Here is a 24929-nt window from a genome sequence, read left to right on the forward strand (position 1 = left end):
GAAGGAGGGGTGCCTGGGTGGCTCAGTCATTAAGCATCTTCCTTCAGCTCAGGTCATGATCCCAGGGTCCTGGGATCAAGCCCAGCATCGATCGGGCTCTCTGCTCGGCTGGAAGCCTGCTTCTCCCTCTCCCACTCCCCCTGCTTGTGTTCCGTCTCTGGCTGTGTCTCTCTGTCAAATAAATAAATAAAATCTTAAAAAAAAAAAAAAAACTATGAGGGAAGGAGTTTTGTTACCATACCACATTATGTTTACACTAAGGACTAGTAGGCAAAATGCAGGCAACTGAAACCAAGGAAGAAATAGAAATGTATCAGAATGTTGGAGTAATGTGCCGATTGAGATGTCTCCCTCTGTTAAGAGTACACATGTATCAGTCTGTTTAGTTTTCAAATGATAAATGCACGTGGGGCATCTTGACAATCGTATTATTCCACAGCAGACATATGGTCCTTACTTAATAAATGATGCCACTGATTAGCATTTATCTTAACACTAAATGATACAGATTCATGAATCCGTTTGCCTAGAATACCAAGCTGATGAATGTTACCCTGAAGAGTTTTCAAATGAGAACATTATCCAAACCAATGTTAAATAGATGACATTATTTTATATTTTCCAGAATAAAAAGAGAGGGATACCATTTAAGTACTCACACGATGGATGTTTATTTGACTTTAAGAAAACATAGTCTAATATAATGGTAAGACTTTCACACAATTTTTCTTGTGAGAGAAATTAATTTTCAGAATGCACAGGGGATGATAATATAGGTTAGGTAACATTTTAAACAAGTTCATGATTATAGAACCACCTCAGTGTTTTTCATAACCAAATGGCCAGCAGTGATCTCTGGCTTCCAATTAGTCAGAAAGAAAATTAACTTTTGACTATTTTACTTCTAACATAACATAATAAAAAAAAAAGTTGGTGAAAAAATATAGGAAAAAAAAAAACTATTCTACTTCAAAAATGAGCCATGCAGAAATTATTCACCAATGATTAAAACAGATGAAATTAGCATAATATAAACAATTGAAGTAATCCAATTTGAAAAGTCATAATACCTCTACATGTTCCATTACTTTATTTTTCCTACTTCTCTATTGATACTTGTGTTTGAGAATAGTTTTTTTTTTTTATTTTGACTTCATCTTTCTTCTACATTATTCTACGTTCTGTATTATCAATATTGAAAATAAAAGGCAGGCACTTTCTATCTAGTATTCAGTTCAGTTGGAAACAGGATCTGGTGATCAGTGAGACCTATAAAAATTAAAAAAAAAAAAGCATATCAGAAATCATTACACAACAAAGGTGCTATATACTTTGAATACTAAAATTTTAATAGAAATGTTCTCATAGGAGTAAGGAATTGCCTTTAGTTTGGGCTGCTATAGCAGAATACCATATTCTAGGTGGTTTAAACAACAGAAATGTATTTATCACAGTTCTGGAGGCTGAAAGTCCAAGATCGGGGTGCCAGAGTGGTCAGGTTCTTCCAGGTTGCAGACTGTCAACTTACCAGTGTATCTTCACTTGGCAAAGAGCAGAGAGAGGAAGCAAGCTCTAGTGACTCTTATAAGGGCATTAGTCCTATTCCTGAGGGCTCCACCCTCATGACCTCATCTAATCCTAATTACCTCCCAAAGGCCCTATTTCCTCATACCATGATATGGGGGTAGGGTTTCAACATACGCATGTTGGGGAGACACAAACATTCAGTCCATACATGAACAAATACAATTAAATATGGAAGGGACTTAATATGTCATAAAAATGAACAACAAAAAAAAGAATACTGCATGTACTATGTAGTTTTTTTTAAAGATTTTATTTATTTATTTGATAGAGAGAGACACAGCGAGAGAGGGAACACAAGCAGGGGGAGTGGAGAGGGAGAAGCAGGCTTCCCACTGAAGAGGGAGCCCGATGTGGGGCTCAATCCCAGGACCCCGGGACCATGACCTGAGCCGAAGGCAGACTTAGCTTAATGACTAAGCCACCCAGGTGCCCCTGTGTATTTTATTAGTATGTACTCATACAGGAATGTGTGTGTCTATCTGGGTGTGTGTTGTGGAAAATCTGTCAATTTTTTTCTTTCAGGTACATTCACTTTTTTAAAAGGTACAAATCAAAAGCCTGAATTTTTCTTCAGAAAACAGTTGTTTCAGAACAAGGAGGGTTACATTCAAAATATTTCATGGTACATTATAAAATATAAAGACAAAAGCAAAACTTTAATTAAAGGCATCAGAGTGTTCAAAGCACTTCATCTCAACAAAATAAATACAGCTACTATGTTGAGCTAGATATTGAAAAGCATAAGCTCACATATTTTTATAAGTTAACCTCATTCAGCTTCTCAGACATTTACTTTGGTCTCACAAGTTAGAATTAAGTCATAGATTGCTCTACTTTATTCATTTTGATGCATCAGAATAAAAAAAGACATATATATACATTTGATACCCCTTTGATCAATCAAAATCACATATGTAAGGTTTTCATTGCACCACATCAAATATAATGGGTCCTATCACTTTCCATCATCCATATCACCCACAAAGAATTTCCTGACCATGAAAACTTGGCAAGGGCGCCTGGGTGGCTCAGTTGGTTAAGCGACTGCCTTCGGCTCAGGTCATGATCCTGGAGTCCCTGGATCGAGTCCCGCATCGGGCTCCCTGCTCGGCAGGGAGCCTGCTTCTCCCTCTGACCCTCCCCCCCTCATGTGCTCTCTCTCTCTCATTCTCTCTGTCTCAAATAAATAAATAAAATCTTTAAAAAAAAAAAAAAAAAAAAAAAAAGAAAACTTGGCAAAACTACAATCTGGATGATGGTATTGGTCATGCAGGGAACTAGAGGTAAGTGAAACCTAGGAATACTGATGAATGAGGCAAGGCTTCAAAAGTGAAATATCAGGGACGCCTGGGTGGCTCAGTTGGCTAAGCCTCCGACTCTTGGTTTCAGCTTGGGTCATGATCTCAGGGTCGTGAGACGGAGCCCTGTGTCTGGCTTCATGCTCAGTGGGGAGTCTGCTTGAAATTCTCCCTCTCCCTTTCCCTTTGCCCCCTTGTCAAATAAATAAATAAAATATTTTTAAAAAATAAGTGAAATATCATGTCCAAAACAATACTGTGGCCAATTTAAAGGAAGTATATTTATAAACAGAAAAAAAGTTCTTAAACCAAAAAATTCCAAAGATATTTAAGTTTACTGTTTTAAATTTAAATAGAAAAAAATGCATTAGATATAATGTTTGTATTTTAATGATCCCAGAGTTTAGCTCCAACACATTTATCTTAAAATATAAGTATCTGTGATAAAATTTTGTAGAAATTTAAATCCTTTTTATTTTAAATACTCATCCATTAGTGAAGAACTGAAACCTGAATTCCTCCGGATGTTATGCTCAGATATAAATTTTTTTTTAAGAAGCAAAGGAAGTTTATTACCACGAATAATAAGTTTAGCTTTGAAAAGCAAGAGAAGTTTGCTTAAAGGGCATTAGAAAATCATTTTCTGATGAATTATTTTAAAATACTAAACCAATGTTTCCATCTTTTTAAAACAAATTGCAAAAATGTGGGGATTAAAGAGTATACTTATCATGATGGAAAAATAAATAAAATGATGAAAAAACAAATTTGCAAAAATAAAATCATAATGACTATGTGTTCTTTACTGTAACATATTGTGGCAATAATCTTAAATAAAATAAAATCATCAGTTTCAGGGGGTCAAATGTGACTTCTATAAGCTCAGGAAGTATGTACTTTGTAAGAAAACTGTCTTCCCATGAAATCAAAGCATTTGTATCTCACCCAAATTTTATACTGTTTAAAATAACGTGCTTTATTATTTGCTATTCTGATTGAGCAAGAATAATAAAGCTCAAGGCATAACAAATTTAGTTTTCATGATATGATGAAATATGCATTAATATTTTTCTTTACTCCCATAATGAGGAATATTTTTAATTGTGTAATTAAACAATTTAAAATTATTCAAAGAGCAGGCAGGTAAGTTTTTATTCCTCAGTTTGTGCAACACTACAATTGAAAAACCAAACAGAATACTTTATTCCTTCTTCAATTCTCAACATTTCTAGCATAAAATTGTTAAGGAGTTTTCATCATTAAAGGATAAACCAGTGGAAAATTTAACCTCCTATTTACTATGGCCATTCAATGTCTTATAGCATAAAGTATGGCTTCAGCTGAAAACTGGATTTTGATTCATTTTCTGATAAAACTCCCTTAAAATTATAAAACCCTATTTCATCAACTAACAATAATTTTACATATCTAGAAAAATGAAAGTTCTGATTTATTGTATATTTGAAGTAGGAAATGGTATACCTAATCAGTAAAATGACAACAAACATGCTCCACCATATCAGCAAACATCTGCAAGGACGGAATACAGCATACCGTTCACAAATACCAGAGTGAAAAAGAATATGTCAGTCAAAGGTGAATTGCAATAATATTTATTTCCTACTATTATAATTTCTTTTTCTCCCCTTAAAGGGAAATGTATTCTATCAACTGTGTTATCACAGATTTAATCCAGGTTTCTTACCTGATTCCAGTAACACCTGATATACAAAAGGGAAAAACCACAGAGCTTTGGTTGTCAGCAAAAGATACTCTGGGCAACCCCCGGCGTAACAGAAATACAAATGATAGATGGTGATTCAGTTGAAGATGGTGAAATAAAAGCATTTACAATTCACCGTTCTCCTATGAAATCCTTCCCAAAATAACATAAATAATGAAAAATTGAAAAAAAATACAAAATGAAACCACATCTGTAATTATAAGTAATCGACAACAAACGGTGATAAATAGCTTTCAAACAGGGACACATTTTTGCACTAATGGAAGAAATGACATTCACTGGCACATATCTTGGAGAGGATCTAGATTTCACTCCCGAGACATTCTTCAAAGACTGTTCGAAGCCACCATGAGATGGAAAGAGGACAGGCAAGAGATAAACAAAATCTGTCTTTATAGAATTCCAGGTACATATCCCCAAATGGTGGAATATGGGGATAAGGAAAAAGTTGCTGATAGACTGTATTTGATAGTTGTGAAACAGCGTGCTGGGTAAAACAGATGACTAGTGTGAACGCGGGAGACAGGAGGAAGGGGAGAAAATCACTAGAGTGCTAACAACACCGAGAAAGGAGAAGTAGGAGGTTTTTACACCGTGAGCCACGTGGAACACCAAATGTCAAAAATAGAGAAAAGTATGGTCCCTGGGCAGAAGTTAAAACAGATTTGGGGAGGTGGGCTTGAAATCTGAAATTTAAATAGCTGCTGTGGGCTGCTCTGATTCATTCCCTGCCACTTCCCACATAGAGTTCAGTAAATAGCTGGCTTCATTCAGTGATTAATAGAAAGAAATCAGCCTGAAACACAGGCAGAGGAAGCAGAACACAATGAAAACGCAGGGGAAGTTCATACCAGAGAAAAAAATTTTTTTCAGGAAACAGACGAAAAGTTTATATAAAGAGTTATTTGTAGTCTCAAATTACAGACATGATCTCATTAATAGGAGAGTGAGAGGCTCAAAGAAAAGATAATGTTTTAATAGATTCTAAAAATAGTAGAAAGAAATGAAACAAATGACATGGCACAGACCAAGAGAGCAATGGAAAAGAGTAAAACCATTATGAAATCAAAAATTACATTAGAGGTTACAAACTAGAATAAACACAACTGAAAACTCACTTGGGTTATGGTTAACAAGAGTCGACGACAAATTGATAAATACAAAAGTGATTATAAGAAATATTATATATAGTACAGAGGCAAAAGAGATTGAACATAATTAGCACTTAGAAAAATTATTTAGACAAACTATAGGGAAAAAGCTTTCCTGCAATAAAGACTGAAATGTGGAACAAAAACACACAGAGTCCCCAGAATCTCTTGCTTTATTCAACACTATCTAAATTTCAACAATCTCTCCAGTTTTACCCTAGTATTTTTAATCTTAAATTTAGACAAAGGTAGAGTCAATGTTTTTTTTTTATTATTTAACAATATTCATTTATGAAACATTTGGCTCCTAAATTTATAAAACTGCCTTTTAATCACTCACTCACTCTACTCGTCTATACAACCATATCTAGACAGAAGTACCCGGCCTGATATTCATGAAATATTAACATTTTCTTGGGGGTGGGATTTTGAGATTGTTTTTAAATTTCTGCAATGCCTATCTTCATTTTTAACAATTATGTATCATTGTAACAAATGACAATGAAGTCATTGGGATTTAAAAGAAGAAATGAAATGCCAAGATTAACTGAGAGAGAAAAGAAAAATGAGACATCTCAATTCTTGTATGATCTCCAGATTTGTGGCCCTCTGTTCCATAACTCATACGGCAATCAAGTGAGTTCTCTAAAACAGAAGCATAGCATATTCATTTTCATCTTACTATCTTGCAAGATCTTCAATAAATTGCCACTAGTCCAGGATCAAGTCCAATTTCTTTAGTAATTTACACAAAACTCTCTAATCCAGCTCCAGCAGGTCTTTCCAACATCACCATCTTTCACTTCCCTGAATTCACCTTCCCTCCTACTGCTTGGAATAATTTGTTGTAAGAGTTCTTCATGCTTCAGGAGGTGGTAAAAATGGGCTCTTGTTTGTTTGTTTGTTTGCAGAAGTCAGCAGAGGGGCTGAAACTCCAAATTATTCCATACAATTCAGTTCAAAATCATCTCTGTGAAGCCTTCCCTGCCATCACTCTTTTTCCTCCTCATAAACAAAGTTATAAAATTACGTGCATCATTTTCCACCCTCTGTATCAGTGCCAAGCTGAACAATATTAAAGCCTGATGCAAAAGAAAAAAATATATTAATACTAATCTTATATTTATTTAAAATTTAGGTATTTTGTTAATCAGAAATTTTTGTGTGAATTTTGATTTTTAAAAATATTCCTTCATAATATTATTTATCTTGATTACTAAGGTTTTTGATGCCCCTCTATATTGTTTGTGTTTGAGGTGAGGGTTCACTCGTATCACCCTAGTCTTAGTCTACTCTGTAGTGCGGAAGCACTTATTACACTCTATAGTTACCTTGTCTACACATCTATTATCACTACCAGACTGGGACCACATAAAAGGAAAGGAACCAGTTTCATTTCTCTGTGTATATCTAAAAATGAGCATAGTACCTAATATGGAGCAGGAACCCAGTTAGTAAGGATGAATAAATACCCAGAAAAGAGAAATAACCAAATTCTTCAAAGAATAAAATCTTCCACAAGGAAAAAAATATCTAATCTAAATGGAGACGGGTGTTTTTTTGTTTGTTTGTTTTAGCTTTGTTTTCTTAAGGTTAGGGAACCTTAGCTTGAGTCAAGTCATGAGCTTAAAGTAATTAAGCAGTGAAACTAAAATCAGGTTTTTTTCCCCATGAACATCTATTTGTGGCACAAAGTTTTGAGTGTATCTATTCCAGGAAATGTCTGTATTTAGTCTACTATGAGAATCAGAAAATATTAAAATTAAAAGAAAGCTTAGGTAATATTTAATCCTCCCATCCTCTTATAAATAAGGAATCAAGCCTAGCAAGGTTAAGTGACTCCTTTAAAATCACAATAGAGTCAGAACTTGAAATGAGGTCATTCATTTCTCCACCTGGTGTTTTTCACTGGAGGTTATTGACCAATCTAGAAGAGGGGACCACTGGAAAACAGAGAGTGAGGAGTGAGGATTTTTTCTAGGTCAGGCAGAATTGACCAGCTCACGGGTAAAATAAACCACAGATTTTTTACTTATTGCTTGAAACATGGTCACTGTTAAGGTGAAGTGATTGAAAAATGACCTTTCAAAGTTAATTCTGGCCCCTTGCTTTTGTCTTTGTCACCTGCCTCTCTGTGATTCATTTTCATCCGTAAGAGAGTGGCTCTACTTTACACCGACTCTAATTCAAGTGGGGTGCGATATAAAAGATACACTATTCGAATACTCTGTATATGAGCAAATGCAAGTCATTTTTATCTGCAGATTAATCATATAAATACACTATTATACTCGGTCATGCCTGGAGTAAATTGGAAGTAATTACGTATAAGGTCCAACTTGGAGTTGAAAGCCAGGATATAGATACTGGTACTGAAAAAGACAGTTCTGAATTTCATCTTTAAAAGGTAAGACATACACAGTTACCATTCTCAGCCAGAATTCTTCTTCACAAATTGTCAAGACTTTGAGCTCTCCTAATGACTCTTGTAAGATTTGCTAATAGTAAAAGTGACTGGTTCTTCACAAAAGTGTTTTATTTAACATAGCTCTAAGTTATTGGGAAGATAGCAATGATGACCAAAATAAAAAATGTAGCCATGACTTGATTTGATGAAACTCAGTTAGGGAAAATAAACTGTGCGTGATTATTATTATTATCATTTTGTGCAAATGAAATAATCCTTTTTTTACTAATGATTAGACTTTCTGGTCAATTTATTCTTCACATTAACAATTAAGATTTCCTTAGTTAATTTTGCCCTTTCTCTTTATTTGGCCACCTGATTTATTTTAAAATCTTCCTCATATGCAAAGAAGAAAACTATAGGTTCACCTGGATCCCTAAGCTGCAAATCTAGTATCATTAATTTTTACCCCTTTAAAATCTGTAAAATTTATAGGAGAAGAATTTCTTTTTTAAAAAGGAAAGAAGCCAATAAGATATTTCTTAAGAATAGGCCAATGGATAAGCAAGGAGTATATTCCTCAGGAAAGAAATAAGGTCATTTCATTGGAATAATAAGCAATCATAGCTTTCCAACAATAATTTCAAGCATTGTCCTCAAGGCTAGAAATCTACTCACATTCATAAAATAACTTATGATAAGCTTTTTTGTACAAGTACTCTTTATTAAACATATACATATATACAAATTTTATTTGGCCTCATATTACTAGCATCAATTTATAAGTGAGGACTTGGATTGGATGATTTTAAAAGCATCTTTCAGCCTTAAAATTGTTAGTGATTCTAGGACATACCTAGAGTGATAGCCAAAAAGGAATTCTCAGATATGACTCACAATTAATATTTGGCATTTGCACATTTTATAGTTCTCATACACAACCATTCCAAGGCAATGCAATAACTGAAAAACTAAAGGCAATTATTTAATGTCATTTCTTTTCTAAAAAATAAGAGATTCTGCTTAGAAGGTGGTCATTTTTATCAAAATGTTCCCCCAAACATCCAGAACACATTCATTCACACAACCCAGATCAGGAAGAAAGAAATATAGAAGAAAAATCTGGAAGCAACGCAACAAAAAACTAGACCTAGATTTAGTGTCGTAAGACAGCTGCAAGAAATTCAATTAAGTTGTTAAGCCTACGTAATGAAAAAGAAAAGTTAGTACATGAAATCCCTGATAAATTCTTTACCAGAGTCAGCAGAATCTTACCCCTTGGCTATGATCTTTCTTCTTTACTCCATTCCTTTGCTGCTCTTTTAATTTTGAAATACTCACCTTTGTATGAAACCGTACAAAAATTGCCCTCCCCCAAAACATTTAACTTCCCAGAAATACAAAACTGCCGACACAAAAACTTTCCAGAAGATTAGCATTTCACCAGCCATATAGATCTATGTTGGGAAAAACATCTAAAAGGCCTTGTATTGAGTTCCTAATTCTGATGGTTTAATGGTTCTGATCAAATTCTATCCTACTATTCTGATCAAATTTGAGACAGATAATTTATATGATCTTATAATGCCCAGATTTCTTCTCTTAGGTACACAGTGCTTCTTATTTAGAGAACAATCTGTACACATTTTCATTATATTTTGAAGTCAATTGCTGAAGCTGTGCTAATGTGTTACCCTCTATAATATAGGAGAAACAAATATTTTCAATATGCTCTCAGACTCTAATTTCTTCCATTAAAGAATGCAACGTCCTCTGCTAGTTTATGGTTCGTTAGCATGCACTGATTGTTCTACTATTCAAGTAATAGCGTAGGTAAAGGTGAAAGAGCTTTCCTAGAGAGACAGCGTCTAGCTTAGTGCCTGGAACACAGTAGGCTCTGAATAACTATGTGTTAAAGAATACATAACTGAATGAACTACTGTCGAAAAGAATTCATACAATGAGTTAAACTTTGGCTCAAAGCACAGATTTTCAAGTCAAGTGTTAAGTCCTGTTTGGCCAACATAAGGCAGGGAACACATCTGCCCTGGTCTCTGTTTTTGTTTTGGATGCAGCAGAGGTTTCACTCATTGGTCAGTATTTGTTTTGTTCCATTTCCTTTTAAAAATGTTTCATTTAACAAGAAAAGTCCTTTTCTTGCAGATACTAGAAGGATCTCCAAAGGTCACCTCATATGATATCCGATAAACAATTCTGATTAAGGACAATGCCACTGGGAAATTTAGGGTGGTTGGTTGATATTCATAGTGTATATGAAAAAATGTCGTAGTCTGTTTTCAAATTTCAATGCATAAGTATGTACCACGTACCTCTAGTAGCCCTATTTCTCTTGTCCCAACTTTCCAGGATGGTCTGCAATTCATCTAATTTGAATGCTGAACTGACTCTATTCAAATCATTTTTCTGCAATGAAAGATGGCTCACTCTCTCTTCACTGAGGAATGAATTAACTCTCCCAATAACTGGCTTGAATTTTTTAAATGTAAAAATTACATAGACTTTTTATTTTAATAAAGAACAATGATTTATCTTTAAAAACATTTAAAAAGGCATTCTGCATTAAGTTCATCATCTTTTAGGAAACTACTCTAGCAACACAATTACATTAGACTTTCTGATTTCTCCATAGTGTCCTTAGATAAATAAACAACCCAATAGACCATGTTAAATGCCCCGAATGTTACTGGAAAGAGAATGCGGGCATATTTGTCTATTTTGCTTGTGCCAGATCCAGGCGGTGGTGGGGCAGAGGGAGGAGTGGTGGCTGACAACTTCCCAGGAGCCCCTGTGGTATTAACGGTGGTCTTAATTCGCTCCAGTCTCGATCCGAACACACGGTGGGTAGAAGCAGATCCAACGGAAGCCTGTTGGGACACATACCCAGTTCTACGAGGAGTAGAAGGAGGAGCAGATAGAGGTGCTCTTGCAGCAGATATCGTTTCCGCTGCATTTGCATGGCTGAATGGGTTTGGACTGGAAGCTAAGTAAGACTTTGATGTGGCTTCAGAAGATCCTTGAAGAACTGTGGAAGATTTGCTCGAATGGTTTCCCACCTCAGTTCTGTTGCCAACATCAGATTCAGAGTGAACCGAGGCATTTGATCTTTTCCTCATGTTCAGACTGGCATTTGTGTTCTGAAAGGGTATATTAAAAATTACATTGATTATGTCATTTTATGTAGAAAATTTAAAAATTTAAAGGGATCAAATAATTAAAATTCATTGCTTCTATAAAATAAGCTGTTATTAATATGCTCTAGGTACTTAGCTTGATGTAAAAGCTTAAAAATACCTAACTAAAAAAGAACATGAATGTATTTGGAACACTGAATCAAAAATCTTTTATTTCAAAATATTGTCCACTTTTATAAGTAATCAGAATTTTAATCTATAGAAAGATTTGGCTTTTAGAACTATAAACTAGGCTTATGCTTGATTTAATTTTAGGAGTCCAGGATGATAGCAGTACAACTTCTTTGTTCAGTTTTATTGTAAATCATATTCTGTGATAGGTTGTATACCCTTCAGTGAGTTTTACATGTTTTTTTTAATAAACAGGAGGAACCGTACTTAGTCTTGTGCACAGAATAACAATAATAACCATCCATATGTGCACAACATTCCTTAAAAAAAGGAAACTCCAAAACCTTAAATTTCCAAATCCCTGAAATTTATTTTCATAATCTTACATAGGCAATAATACACATTATTATGAAATCTGGAAATCCTAATGCATTTTATTTTTTCACCACAATAACAAAAATGCAAAGGAGCATTAATTTTAAATAAATGTTATATTAGACATATAAACAGCATCACCATACCATTGCATAAATATCTGAATTCAAACTATTTACCAAGAAAGGGTGTTTAAATCAAAATTGAACTCACTATTTTCCATCAAATTACTTTATGTATAGAACAAGACTATACTTGAATACAGATGCATGATAAAGATTAAAATTAATTCTCCTTATATTCTGGCAGGCATGATAAATAACTGGATAGCTAACTATAGATTGTCCACGCTAATGAAGGAAAACAATGCTCAAATGATTCCCCAAATAGTCATGTCTGTCTTTAGAATATACCATGATTTTTTTATAAAAACATTTCTTCCTTAATTATGTTTATCCTAAACTACCTTAGGATAGTTGCCTTCTATGCCCTCTCCCCTTACCATTTTATGAAATAGATGGTAAGTTAGGAGATGAAGAAGGAGAGGAAGAAGACCAGCGCACAAGTGGCTGATTAGAAGGAGCCAACCTACAGGAATATCACAGATAAAATCATATACAATTGACTGACAGCTCATTTTACAGAGACATGTTTATTCTACAAATATAATCCTTTTTCAAAACCACACCCATCAAGTAGGTTGAAAGTGTTTAATCCGTATCTAATGTATTTGTGGATTATGACTTCAAATTTGCTAAGTAGAGAAAGAATAAAAGCCTCACAAAATATAGAGCCAAAGTAAGATCTGAGAGGTTTAGGAAGTATTCTTTATGTCAGTCTGGAGTATTCTTCCAGGCAGGTTCAGTTGAACTCATGAGAAATTGTAGTCTAACATACGGCACCTAATCTTGGTGGAGACAATTGAAACCAAAATTGACATCAACATAAAAGCTGAAGATACCATTATTTACCCTGAAATTTTCCTCTACTAAGCACATTGTAAGTGTCAATTAATCCTCAGATTTTGAGTCCTTTTTTACAGAATGGAATAATAGTTAATCGATTAACATTAATTTTGAAATGTCATACACACAGTGAAGAATATAAACAATAAGTATATCCACATCTAAAGAGTTTACACTATCATTGACAAGATGCATACCCACACACATGATTCAATCAAAAATATAACAAAAGTAAAATATAGTGAATGTCAAACTAGTAAAATGCTCAATATACTAAGAAGAGAAGGGAAGAGAGGAATAGCAGACCAATTAAACAAGCAGGAAAGAAACATATGTTTTCAAATATAATCTTATATTGCATACTGCTTTCTTCCACAAAAAGTCAGGCTGCCCATAATCTTTAGAAACTCGTATTTTTCCCAAAACTAAATTCTAAGAATCAGAGACTTCCACTTCTGGCCAAAATGGAGTAAAAGGGACTAAATTTACTCTCCTGTATGAAATGACAGGGAAAAAAAAAAACTGGACAAAACATGTGAAGCAATTATTTTGGTTTTTTTTTCAAAGATTTTATTTATTTGAGAGAGAGAGAGAGCACACAAGCAGGGGGAGGGGCAGAGGGAGAAAGAAGCAGACTCCCCGCTGAGCAGGGAGCTCAATGCGGGGGTTGATCCCAGGACCCTGTGATCATGACCCGAGCTGAAGGCAGACACTTAACCAATTGAGCCACCCAGGCACCCAAAGCAATTGTCTTTTGAAGACACAGAGCATTAGACAACATAGAACCATAATCCTTGAGAGAAAAGAAACAAACTTGAAAGCATTTTCCTGCTGTAGAACAGGAAAGGAGAATCCAGGAGAAATATGACAGATTCCCTGAATTGAGGACATGAGCTGAGAATCTGGGGAAGTCAAGGTGGCTAGCATTTATAGGAAAAAGTAACAGGCAAGTGTATGCTAAAAAAAGTGAGAGAGAGAGAGAGAGCACTCCAAAAATCTGAAAGAGTCTCCATTGACTATTTTGCTAAGCCCAGATCACTTTATGAGTATGAAGCACTACCCAAGGCTGCAAAAAGAACCCCCTAAAAGGATTGGAAGAAACAGTACCTGGAACACACGAAACTAGGGATAATGCATTTTCCCACCAGCCAGACTGTAAAATCTCACCATTCGTGTAGCGTTTGGTAGAGTACAAAGAAGGACCTTGCTTCAGTAATATGGAATAATTAGCCCTAACACAGCTCTAGTCCTGCTGAATGAATTTTAAAAGTAAGAACTGAAAGGATGAAATTAACTCTAAGTGACTTAGGTGGGCCCCAGAAAAAAGCACAAGAACATTTACAGGATTCTGTCTTCTTTCCCTCTAGGTCTGCAACTTTCTGCAACTTCCTGAAATCCCAACTGTGAATCATGTTCTATATCATTGATTAAATACAGAAATTGCAACAAATTTTCCTCCTTCTCCTTATTCATATTCATGCCCCCTTGTGATATGAATGTCCCACTCCTCTCCCATCAAGAGATGGAGTTTACTTCCCTACAGGCTTCCTTATAACTTTCTCTGGCCAACAGTATGTGGTGCAAGTGATGGGTGTGTCATTTTGTCTTAGCCTTAAGAGTTCTTGCTTGCTTCCACTCTCTCTCAAAACACTGCCGTCAACACCACTAGAACAAGCTAGGACTAAACTGCTAAAAAGATCCTTTGGAGCAGAGCCAGTCATCCCAGTGAGGCTATCCTAGGTCACCCAACAGTTAGCTGATCACTAGACACAAGAATCTGTCCCAGCTAAGAGAGGATGAACTGCCCAGCTAAGCCTAATCAAGATCAACAGAACTTCCCAGTTAATCCATAGACTTGAAAGCAAAATTAAATGTTTATTGTATGCCACTGAAATTTTGTACTTGTTTGTTATGTAGTATTGTTGTGGCTCTAGATAACATATATAGTCCAATTAAATCAAGGGTCCTAACAGAAGATATTGCCAAACTTACTGTGAGGGGGGTAGTTCTCAAACATTCTGGGGTAAGTAGAAGGCTGACCTGCCCAGAATTCATCGAAGACCATTAGGAGGCCCTGTTGCCTAACTCCACATACTAGCTAAAGGACCAAGATATTTTGCCCTTTATAATCCATTCTTAAAGAATAACAGTATTTTAAAACCAGGAGAAATTCTAAAATTCCAGCTCCTCATTTTAGGTGTAGAGAAAAGTGAGAGCATAGAGGTTATGACTGGCTTGAAGTCATACAGCGAGTTACTTCCAGAGTGTTTTGCCATGTTATATAGCCTCTTGATAAACAAATGCAGAGGAGCCACTGAAGAACTTAATAAACAACACCTATCTATTTGAGGCAGTTAAGTATTTGTAATAGTTAAGTACATTGTTAGAAACCGATTAAAGACTTGGAAATCAGAAAAGAGTACAGCATGTCCTTTCAATGTCACAGTGGGGCACTGTTTAACAAGTCCACCCAAGGATTATTAAGCTTGTAGGGAAACTTACTTGAGTGTGATTTTGCTATTTAATATTGGGTTTGAGTGCAAACACCGTGAAGTTACGTGTTAACTCATAGCTTCCTGTCCAGTAGGAAAGACCACCAAAGGTTATGTTATGGTTTGGTTGCCCTGTAGGATATTAATCACTTCTATATCATACCTAGTATTTATTGTAGTACTCCATTTTTTTAAATGGCTATTTGTAATCATTAAGAAGATTTTGAACCTGTTTTACCATTTATGTGGTTCCCTCGTTAATTAATGAGTTGGATAAAACTTTGGCAGATGTCCATTTCGTATTTGTATGAATTCTCTTTTTGATGGTTTGAAAATTGTATTCTGACTGGATATACTATATATTCTCACAACATCTACTATTAGACAAGTTATAAATATCAAAGAAATTAAGCATAGACTGGAATACACCTGGGGAAAGAAAGTGATCCCAAGCCAAAGAGATAGGATCCGTCTAAAGTGATTGGAAAAAAAGAATCAAAGAAGCAAGAGACTTCATGAAAATGGAGGGAGTGGTATGAAGTGTGCCACTAGGATTACCACTCCAAAAAAGATCAAATCTTTTTATTCTTGGTTTAAAACTATTAGTAAGCTTCTAGAGTACAAATACGATCTTATTGATCACTGTAGGAGAATGCATACACCAGGTACCTACTTCATTTTTTAATATATTTCATTGAAACAGATATATTATGGAATCAAGATTCTTTTTCAAATTAAAAAAATTGAAGAGAAAATGTCAAAAATCCGGCCTCCAGATAACCATTCCTTTGTTGATGGGGCAGATTTTTAGAATATCGCAGGCAGTGCCCAAGTGCATGTTACCTTGATGCAATCCTAAGTCTGACTAAAAATGCCTAACGAGTCTCAATACTCTATATATCAGAACCCACATAAAGGAAAGCAGAATTAGACTGATTTGGGGCTTAAATCTTTGCTTTCTGTCAAGCAGCCAAATGATAAGATATTTTGTACTGATGTCCCAAAGACTACTATGTAAAAAGCAGTTGTCATTTTCCATGGTGACAAACCACAAAAGAACTGAAAAACCTGCTGGCCCACGTGGCACAGGATTCACTAGGAATACTATTCACACAGACCTCGAATTTTGGAAATTTGGGATTTTGTGTCAGAGTGATGCAATGTTGAGACTTGAGTGGCATCATCAGTATTCAGCAGACACGCGGTGGTTACAAACGAGAAAAGCACCTAAGCTTCATTTGAATTATAAAAAATGACTGAGTTTGAAATCATTTTGTCATTAGTCACAATAGCCCAAAGCAAGGAAACTGGTGGGATAGAGGCGCGAGGTGGCAGACTCAAACATTCCCAACAAATGAAAGCAGCAATGGGCAAACAGGAGCACATCCAAGCAATTCGTCAATCATGACTGTGATCTGACACAATTTCCAAATAAGTATTATCAACTGCAAAAAGAAAATTCATCTCCACTTATTACTCCAGCAACAGTGAGATAAAGTGACTAAGATGAGCTTTGCAGAATACACGTTACATTCACATTGTTTGCTTGAGAAGCTAATGAAGTTTAATAAAATGTAATTTAACCCTTCCAAATTAAAAACAAACAAGGCTAATAATGAACAGGTTTATCTTCTAGAATATCAATGAGTCAAATATTTAAAAAAAAAAACCCAACAACATAAAAACATTTATTCCAGGCCATTCTGACAGGACTTCAGCCACACATCTTATTTAATAAGGAAACAAACAAGTACGGTAGAGCAGCTGAAACTGAACTCCAAGGTAATGATTTACTGAGGACTATCAGTAGTGTTTTTAGAAAATGCTACCACATAGAAATGAAAAACATCCCCTCCAAATAAATATGCTAAGTATTTCATAAATAGTTACCAGAGGACTCAATCATACATTGAACAACAAAATGTATAAATGAAAATGCTGAGTTCTCTGTTTATTGTATTTCATTTTCTCCCAATGTTAGCATTTAATTCAATGTTTGTATTTCCATAAGCTATGAAAATACTACTTTCAATAACAGGCACTGATATAAAAAATTTATGTCTTCAATTTGAAATTACCAGAGAACAAACCCCTACAGAATTTATTCATTTTGTCTTTACAGGTTTAGAAGCTGAAAGTTTAAAATATCAGGATTTCGTGAAGACATGCAATGTGGTGGTTAATTTTGTTTCATAGCGATTGCTAGTGCTTCTTTTTATTTGCCAGTTAAATATATGGCTCTAGCAGAGGAAATCTCTTTGTCCCAGCTTTCACTAGTCAGAGCAGAAGCTCTCAGTTTGATCAAGTGAGTGAATGCTACTGCAATTGCTCTGAGAACCGCATTCACCAATGCTCCCAACATAACCCTGGAGACGGTAGAGGGCAAAGGGCCCTCCACTCATTTTATCCAAATGCAAACACAAACCTGGATGAATCTTTTCTTGCTTATTAATGAAAAGCAGCATTATAGTCATTCTAGGTGTTTATAAGAATAGTCTGGGGGCCACTGGGGGAATCAGTTGGTTAAGCATTCGACTCTTGGTTTCGGCTCAGGACATGATCTCAGGGTCGTGAGGTTGAGCCCCATGATGGGCTCCATGCTCAGCAGGAAGTCTGCTTGAGATTCTCTTCCTCTCCCTCTTTCTCTGCCCCCTCCCCTGCTCGTAGGTACACGTGCGCTCTTTCTCTCTCTTCCTCTCTCTGAAATAAATCAATAAATCTAAAAAAAAAAAAAAAAAAAGAATAACCTGGGAGCTAGTTAAAAATTCAGTCTCTGGCCTATTTGCAGGAAGCCTTCTTTATCAGTTATGTTATTGCTAATCATCAGAGATCAGAAATTGGGAAACACTGGCTAAATAATTAGGATTACGTACCCCCAAATCAGACAGACCTGGATACAAGTATTGAATTTGCCTTCTACTAGCTGTGAGATATCGGGCAAGTTATTTAACCTCTTGAAACTTCAAAAATCCTTGCCAAAACAGGAGTAACAATGGTAACTTCCTCATAATGAATAAATAAAATAATGCATGTAAGGTACTTATAATGTCCAGCACATAGTAGGCATCAAACAAACATTATATAGAAATAATCCAGCAGAAGGCAGATAATGAGATTCTGTCCCCAAAAGAAGAAGGTATATCACTCTTAATAAATCCCACTATGGTAAATAAACTTTTAGAAGATATTTTCTGGGTTTCTATAAAAATATGGCCACCATTTCTAATAATCAGAAAAGTGAAGGAACACTGAAGCAAGGGACAGTCTGTGGTGTAAGAGGAAGTCGTCCAGGAAAAGGATGTTGCTGGCTGAAATGAGAAATAAATATGAGGAAATATAAAATGCAATACAAAATTAAAATGTGTATTTGACACAGTAAATGGGAGAATTAACACTATAGTAAATCCTATAACTTGTGACGTAAGACAAATATAAAAAGCTCTTCTAGGAAGAAAACAGCAACAACAGCAGCAATGGTTAACTTTTGCTGAGTGGTTCTTCTACAATTGGCACTCAGCTAACATGCTTTTAACTAATTAGCTGCCACAACCATATGTCATACTCCATATAGGAAAAACTATAGCCACGAGTATTTCTTTTTTTTTTTTTTTTTTAATATTTTATTTATTTATTTGACAGAGAGAGAGACAGCGAGAGGGAACACAAGCAGGGGGAGTGGGAGAGGGAGAAGCAGGCTTCCCGCTGAGCAGAGAGCCCGATGTGGGGCTCGATCCCAGGACCCTGGGATCATGACCTGAGCCGAAGGCAGACGCTTAACGACTGAGCCACCCAGGCGCCCTAGCCACGAGTATTTCAATGTGCAAAAATGTTGTGGGTTATATAACAAAGGAATCTCATGTATTAGATCACTGGTCTCTTTCTGGAACTTTCCAACTGTTAGTAAAGTCCAAAAACTAGTCATCGGGGAAACAGCAAAGACTGGAGGAGTTGATGTAATCCAACCTCGAGGAAGATATTCACACCACGCTATGCCATGAGAAGATATACACAGAACATTGGCTCAAAATGAGAACTTTGGCAACCTAGTTTGGCTGGCCCACTTTCTAAATGTAATGGAATATTAAAAAGAATTGTATCTGTGGATATATTGGTCTGGCACTATAGTATCACTCTCTTTTCTCTCTCATTTCAATTACAGAAGTCAAAAGGACTTTCTTCCACATTTAAGTTGGATGCAGGAAATGGGGCAGTGAAAGCACTAGACTTGGGATAATAGAAGGCAACAAATGTCAAAGAAGGTAAAATAATCAAAACATTAAGAGGTTTTAAATCATTACTATAGACTGAACTGTGTCCCACTCTAAATTCATATGCTGAAGTCCTAACCACCCACCCTGGGACTGTATTGGAGATAGGATCTTTAAGGAAGTGATTGAGGCTAAATTAGGTCATAATGATGGAGCCCTGACCGGATAAAACTGGTATCCTTATAAAAGAAGAGACACCACGGAGCTCTTTCTCTGTGTCAAAAGAGGATACAACAAGAAGGCAGCTATCTGCAAGCCAGAAAGAGAGCTCTCACCAGAAACCAACCCTGCTGGAATCTCGATCTTGGATTTTCTAGCCTTTAGAACCACTAGAAAACACATTTCAGTTGTTTAAGCCGTCCAATCCATGTTATTTTTGTTACAGCAGCCTGAGCCGACTAAAGCAATTCTCTAACTTCCATAAAATTAAATTGAAGGCACATATATTTTACGATTTTTAAAATAATGAATATTAACTAACCTCATAAGAAAAAAATAAACAAAACCTAAACAAACTTGCAGCTGTCCCTCTTTTCAGATTTTTTCTTTGTTTCTAGTCTGTTCTCTTCTCTCTTCTCCACTGAGTATACCTTTCTTTTTTTTTTTTTTTTAATTTTATTATGTTATGTTAATCACCATACATTACAGAGGGTATTATGCTGAGCGAAATAAGTCAATCAGGGAAAGACATGTATCATATGACCTCACTGATATGACGAATTCTTAATCTCAGGAAACAAACTGAGGGTTGCTGGAGTGGTGGGGGTGGGAGGGATGGGGTGGCTGGGTGATAGACACTGGGGAGGGTATGTGCTATGGTGAGCACTGTGAATTGTGCAAAACTGCTGAATCACAGACCTATACCTCTGAAACAAATAATACATTATATACTAAAAAAAAGAAGAAGATAGCAGGAAGGGAAAAATGAAGAGGAGGAAATCAGAGGGGGAGACGAATCATGAGAGACGATGGACTCTGAGAAACAAATTGAGGGTTCTAGCAGGGCAGGGGGTGGGGGGATGGGTTAACCTGGTGATGGGGATTACAGAGGGCACGTACTGCATGGAGCCCTGGGTGTTACATGCAAACAATGAATCATGGAACACTACATCAAAAACCAATGACGTGAGTATACCTTTCTGATAACCCCAAATCCTGGATAGAGTTAAGATACAAGACATACAGAGAAATAGAGATGCCTTTGACAGGAATTAAGCATTGATCTCTTTGTAATATTCTTAGTTGTTCTTGATGAATACAAATACTTTCATATATACCAGGGAACATCTACATTCTCTTCCTAAACTGTCCCAATTGCCTAGATGTAAGATTCCTCCAGGATACCTTTTGAGCTCCTTTCATCTTCTCTTCACTCAAATCAGAGGAATTTGGTTAACTGAGGCTTTTATTTATCCTTCTAGTTTGGACTTAGCTCCAGATCCTTCTTAACAACCCCATACTTTTCCCTAAATATTTTTTCCTCTCTTCCTATTATGACTCTAATGTCTGACTCTCTCTCTCTCTCTCTCTCTTTCCCTCTCTTTCTGTGTGTGTGTGTGTGTTGTGAATTTCAGGGCATTTATTTGTTTAAATATTGGGAAAATGTCATTAATAACATAATTTATAACTTTTCTTTTCCACATTTTATATTAAGATTTTTTTTAATCCTTAAAAGTAGAGTTAATATATGTAGATATCTGGTTAAACATTGCAAAAGAAATCTTTCCAAGTTTTTAAATCCCTGACTTGGGTGGCCAAATGAATTTATTTTTCAAAGCATGCCCATCATCCTATGGAAATGATTTGCTTCAACTTCAAAATATTCAGAAAATTACATTTGAACTTAGAAAACATTTAGACACTGTTTTTTTTCTTCATATAGACTTGATACAATTTGATCATAATGAAACTGTGCTATGATAAATACCCACCCAGAAGGATTCAGGTTCATGCCAACCACACAGGAGGCTGATGTACCGAGTAGTCTGAGTCACAATTTTATCTGCATCAGCAAAGGCAACAAGAGCACTATCCAAAAAGCAATAATTTATCAAGACCAGCTTCTCAGTAGACTTCTGCTGGAAGGAAACATTTCAAAGCTCAAGCATTATCAGTTACATCCCTTTGTAAAATCATAGCTATGCAGTGTAAGAAAGCCTTTGATGAGCCAAGAACCTTACCTAAGACAGCCTGAGTTTCTTTACAATATTAGACAATGTTTGCCTACTGAATCTAAACATTTATAATAGCTTCAATAGATTTACTTTTAGGAAAAAGAGCTCAAGTGCCAGGCTTCCTCTCTTGTTGGAAGTGAGTAGTAGAAGATCCACAATTAAGCTCATAAGCAATAAAGGACTTATTAAAGACATTGATTCACCCCATTATTAATTTGTCCAACATATATGTATTGAGTGTCCAATTTTTCAAGTTATTTTGCTGAGCATTGGGAGTACAGAAGTGAAAAAAATACAGTCTTGGCAACTTCTCTCAGGAATTATAGAAAAATTATAATAACCAATAAACGCTATAAAGGAAAATTAAAGAATTAGGGAGTACATTACCTGAGAAAGCTTCTTTGAGAAAGGGAGTGAAACCTCAGGGATGAGTAGGCCTTAACCAGGTAAAAGAGGAACTGTGGGGGAAAGGAAGGAAGTGCCTTATGGTAGCGGGGACAAATTCTGATTTCTCTCAGTAGCATAAGGATAGGAAGGCTGAGAAACTTCCTTGTCAGTTAAAATTTGAGATCCCTTGAGGATGTTCTAAAATCTTCCTTTTCTTTTCTTCCTCTTATATTGTTTTGAAATGGCAATTAAGGCAATGCTTTACATTCAGGGCTACTCTCACATAATTAATGTCTGATACTAGCACTTGCCAGATGGAGATCATAAATCTCCACCAACATCTCTACAGTGTATTGAGTACTTACTAAGGACCAAGTACTACACTAAATGTTTTTCACAAATAACCTCACATATCTCCTGCAACCACTGGGAGCTAGTATTAACATTCTCAGTTTTTCCAGTGAGGACACTAAAGCCTAGAAAAGTTAGATACTTCTCCCAAGGTCAGACAATTAAAATGGGTCAGAAGCATGATTTGAATTCCAAACCCACACTGTTAACCACTTCAGGATGCTGCCTACAATAGCAAATGCATATGTTAATGGGACTGAAGGGAAGCAGAAAAGAATTTACCAGAAATATGTCCCCAAAACCCAAAACCAGGTGAGTGACAATGCTAAACGGCTTGGCTTTTCAGAATTAATTTTATTTATATTTATTTGGTTCTATCATAAGCTAAACACTGTACTATGCTTTGACTCACAAAAGAATCTTTCTCTGATTAATCCTTCCTTTCCAGTATATGTGAAAATTGTTCTAGAGTTCTTACAGGTTCCTCTTTCTCCCATTCTTCCTTATATTCTTCCTACTCCTTTGGTGCTCGGTTGTCATAACATGCTTATAGACATTACTCTGTATCTCAGCTATCCTGTACATTTTGAACTGTTTTAAAAATGAATCAATATTACCCCTCAAAATCTCTGTCTTCTTTATGATGAAATATTTTGATGATGATCTTCTGCAAGAGGGAAGGTTTGCCCCAACTTTCTTCCACAAACTTTCTCTTAAGTTAGAATATAGCACACAAAAGATGTTTAAAATTTTACCATTCAGGAATGCAAGCTGGTGCAGCCACTCTGGAAAACAGTATGGCGGTTCCTCAAAAAGTTGAAAATAGAGCTACCATACGATGCAGCAATTGCACTACTGGGCATTTACCCCAAAGATACAAATGTAGGGATCCGAGGGGTATGTGTACCCCGATGTTTATAGCAGCAATGTCCACAATAGCCAAACTATGGAAAGAGCCAAGATGTCCATCGACAGATGAATGGATAAAGAAGATGTGGTACATATATACAATGGAATATTATGCAGCCATCAAAAAAACACGAAATCTTGTCATTTGCAATAACATGGATGGAACTGGAGGGTATTATGGTGAGCGAAATAAGTCAATCAGAGAAATACATGTATCATATGATCTCACTGATATGAGGAATTCTTTTTTTTTTTTAAAGATTTTATTTATTTATTTGAGAGAGAGAGAATGAGAGAGAGTGAGTACATGAGAAGGGGGAGGGTCAGAGGGAGAAGCAGACTCCCTGCTGAGCAGGGAGCCTGATGCGGGACTCGATCCAGGGACTCCAGGATCATGACCTGAGCTGAAGGCAGTCGCTTAACCAACTGAGCCACCCAGGCGCCCAGATATGAGGAATTCTTAATCTCAGGAAACAAACTGAGCATTGCTGGAGTGGTGGGGGGTGGGAGGGATGGGGTGGCTGGGTGATAGACACTGGGGAGGGTATGTGCTATGGTGAGCGCTGTGAATTGTCTAAGACTGTTGAATCACAGATCTGTGCCTCTGAAACAAACAATACATTATATGTTAAAAAAAAAAAGAGGATAGTAAGAAGGGAAAAATGAAGGGGGAGGAAATCGGAGGGGGAGATGAACCATGAGAGACTATGGACACTGAGAAACAAACTGAGGGTTCTAGTGGGGCGGGGGGTGGGGGGATGGGTTAGCCTGGTGATGGGTATTACAGAGGGCACGTACTGAATGGAGCCCTGGGTGTTATACACAAACAATGAATCATGGATCACTACATCAAAAACTAATGTAATTTATGGTGATTAACATAACATAATAAAATAAAAAAAAATTTACCACTTAAGTATATGATATGGTAAAGCTGAAACATTTCTCCCCCTGGTGCATAAGACACTGCAATTTCAACTTTAATTGTAACCCAGAGAAGGTATCAACATAAGTAGTAGCTCTAGTTTCTGACTTGCGAATGATTCTTCAAACATGTAATTATCTACAAGTAATTAAAGATAATGAAGTTCAGCAATCCATGTGCCAAATTATGTATAAAGTTAATGTGTATACACATGTGTGTCTAGTAAAAAAGGACTCACTGAGCCACCAATTGTGTACGCTCTTATATTTCCGAAATCAATTCCTTTCCCTAGTCTTTACGACTGGAAGCACAGGCAATTGGTCACAAAGCCTATGTTGAATTATCCTTTTAACACAATTCATTACAAATTTACTCCATCTCAGTAAAACAGTGCATTAAGTCAGAACAAATTGATAGTGTACCATGACACCACTTGGTAGCTCTTACATTGTCAAACAGACGACCCCCCCAAATTGCTGAAGCCATTTAGATTTTCTCCAGGAAATAATTTGACTTGTCCTGAAGAGTATACCATGCTATCAGCTATAGTTTCCAATGGGGCATTATCAAAAC

The 24929-nt window shown here is 36.1% G+C and overlaps 1 protein-coding gene across 1 annotated transcript in view; it reads right to left on the bottom strand.

Moving 5' to 3' along the window:
- Positions 1–9193: 9193 nt before the first annotated feature.
- The window catches only part of GABRA4 (gamma-aminobutyric acid type A receptor subunit alpha4), a 63277-nt gene continuing 47541 nt past the window's right edge, over positions 9194–24929 (bottom strand). The window contains exon 9 of the mRNA XM_036071962.2: positions 9194–11342. Coding sequence (XP_035927855.1) covers positions 10809–11342 — 534 coding nt within the window. The 3' untranslated portion in view covers positions 9194–10808. The remainder of the gene's footprint in view (positions 11343–24929) is intronic.

The sequence above is a fragment of the Halichoerus grypus genome, chromosome 3, assembly GCF_964656455.1.
Source record: "Halichoerus grypus chromosome 3, mHalGry1.hap1.1, whole genome shotgun sequence".
Lineage (NCBI taxonomy): Eukaryota > Metazoa > Chordata > Mammalia > Carnivora > Phocidae > Halichoerus > Halichoerus grypus.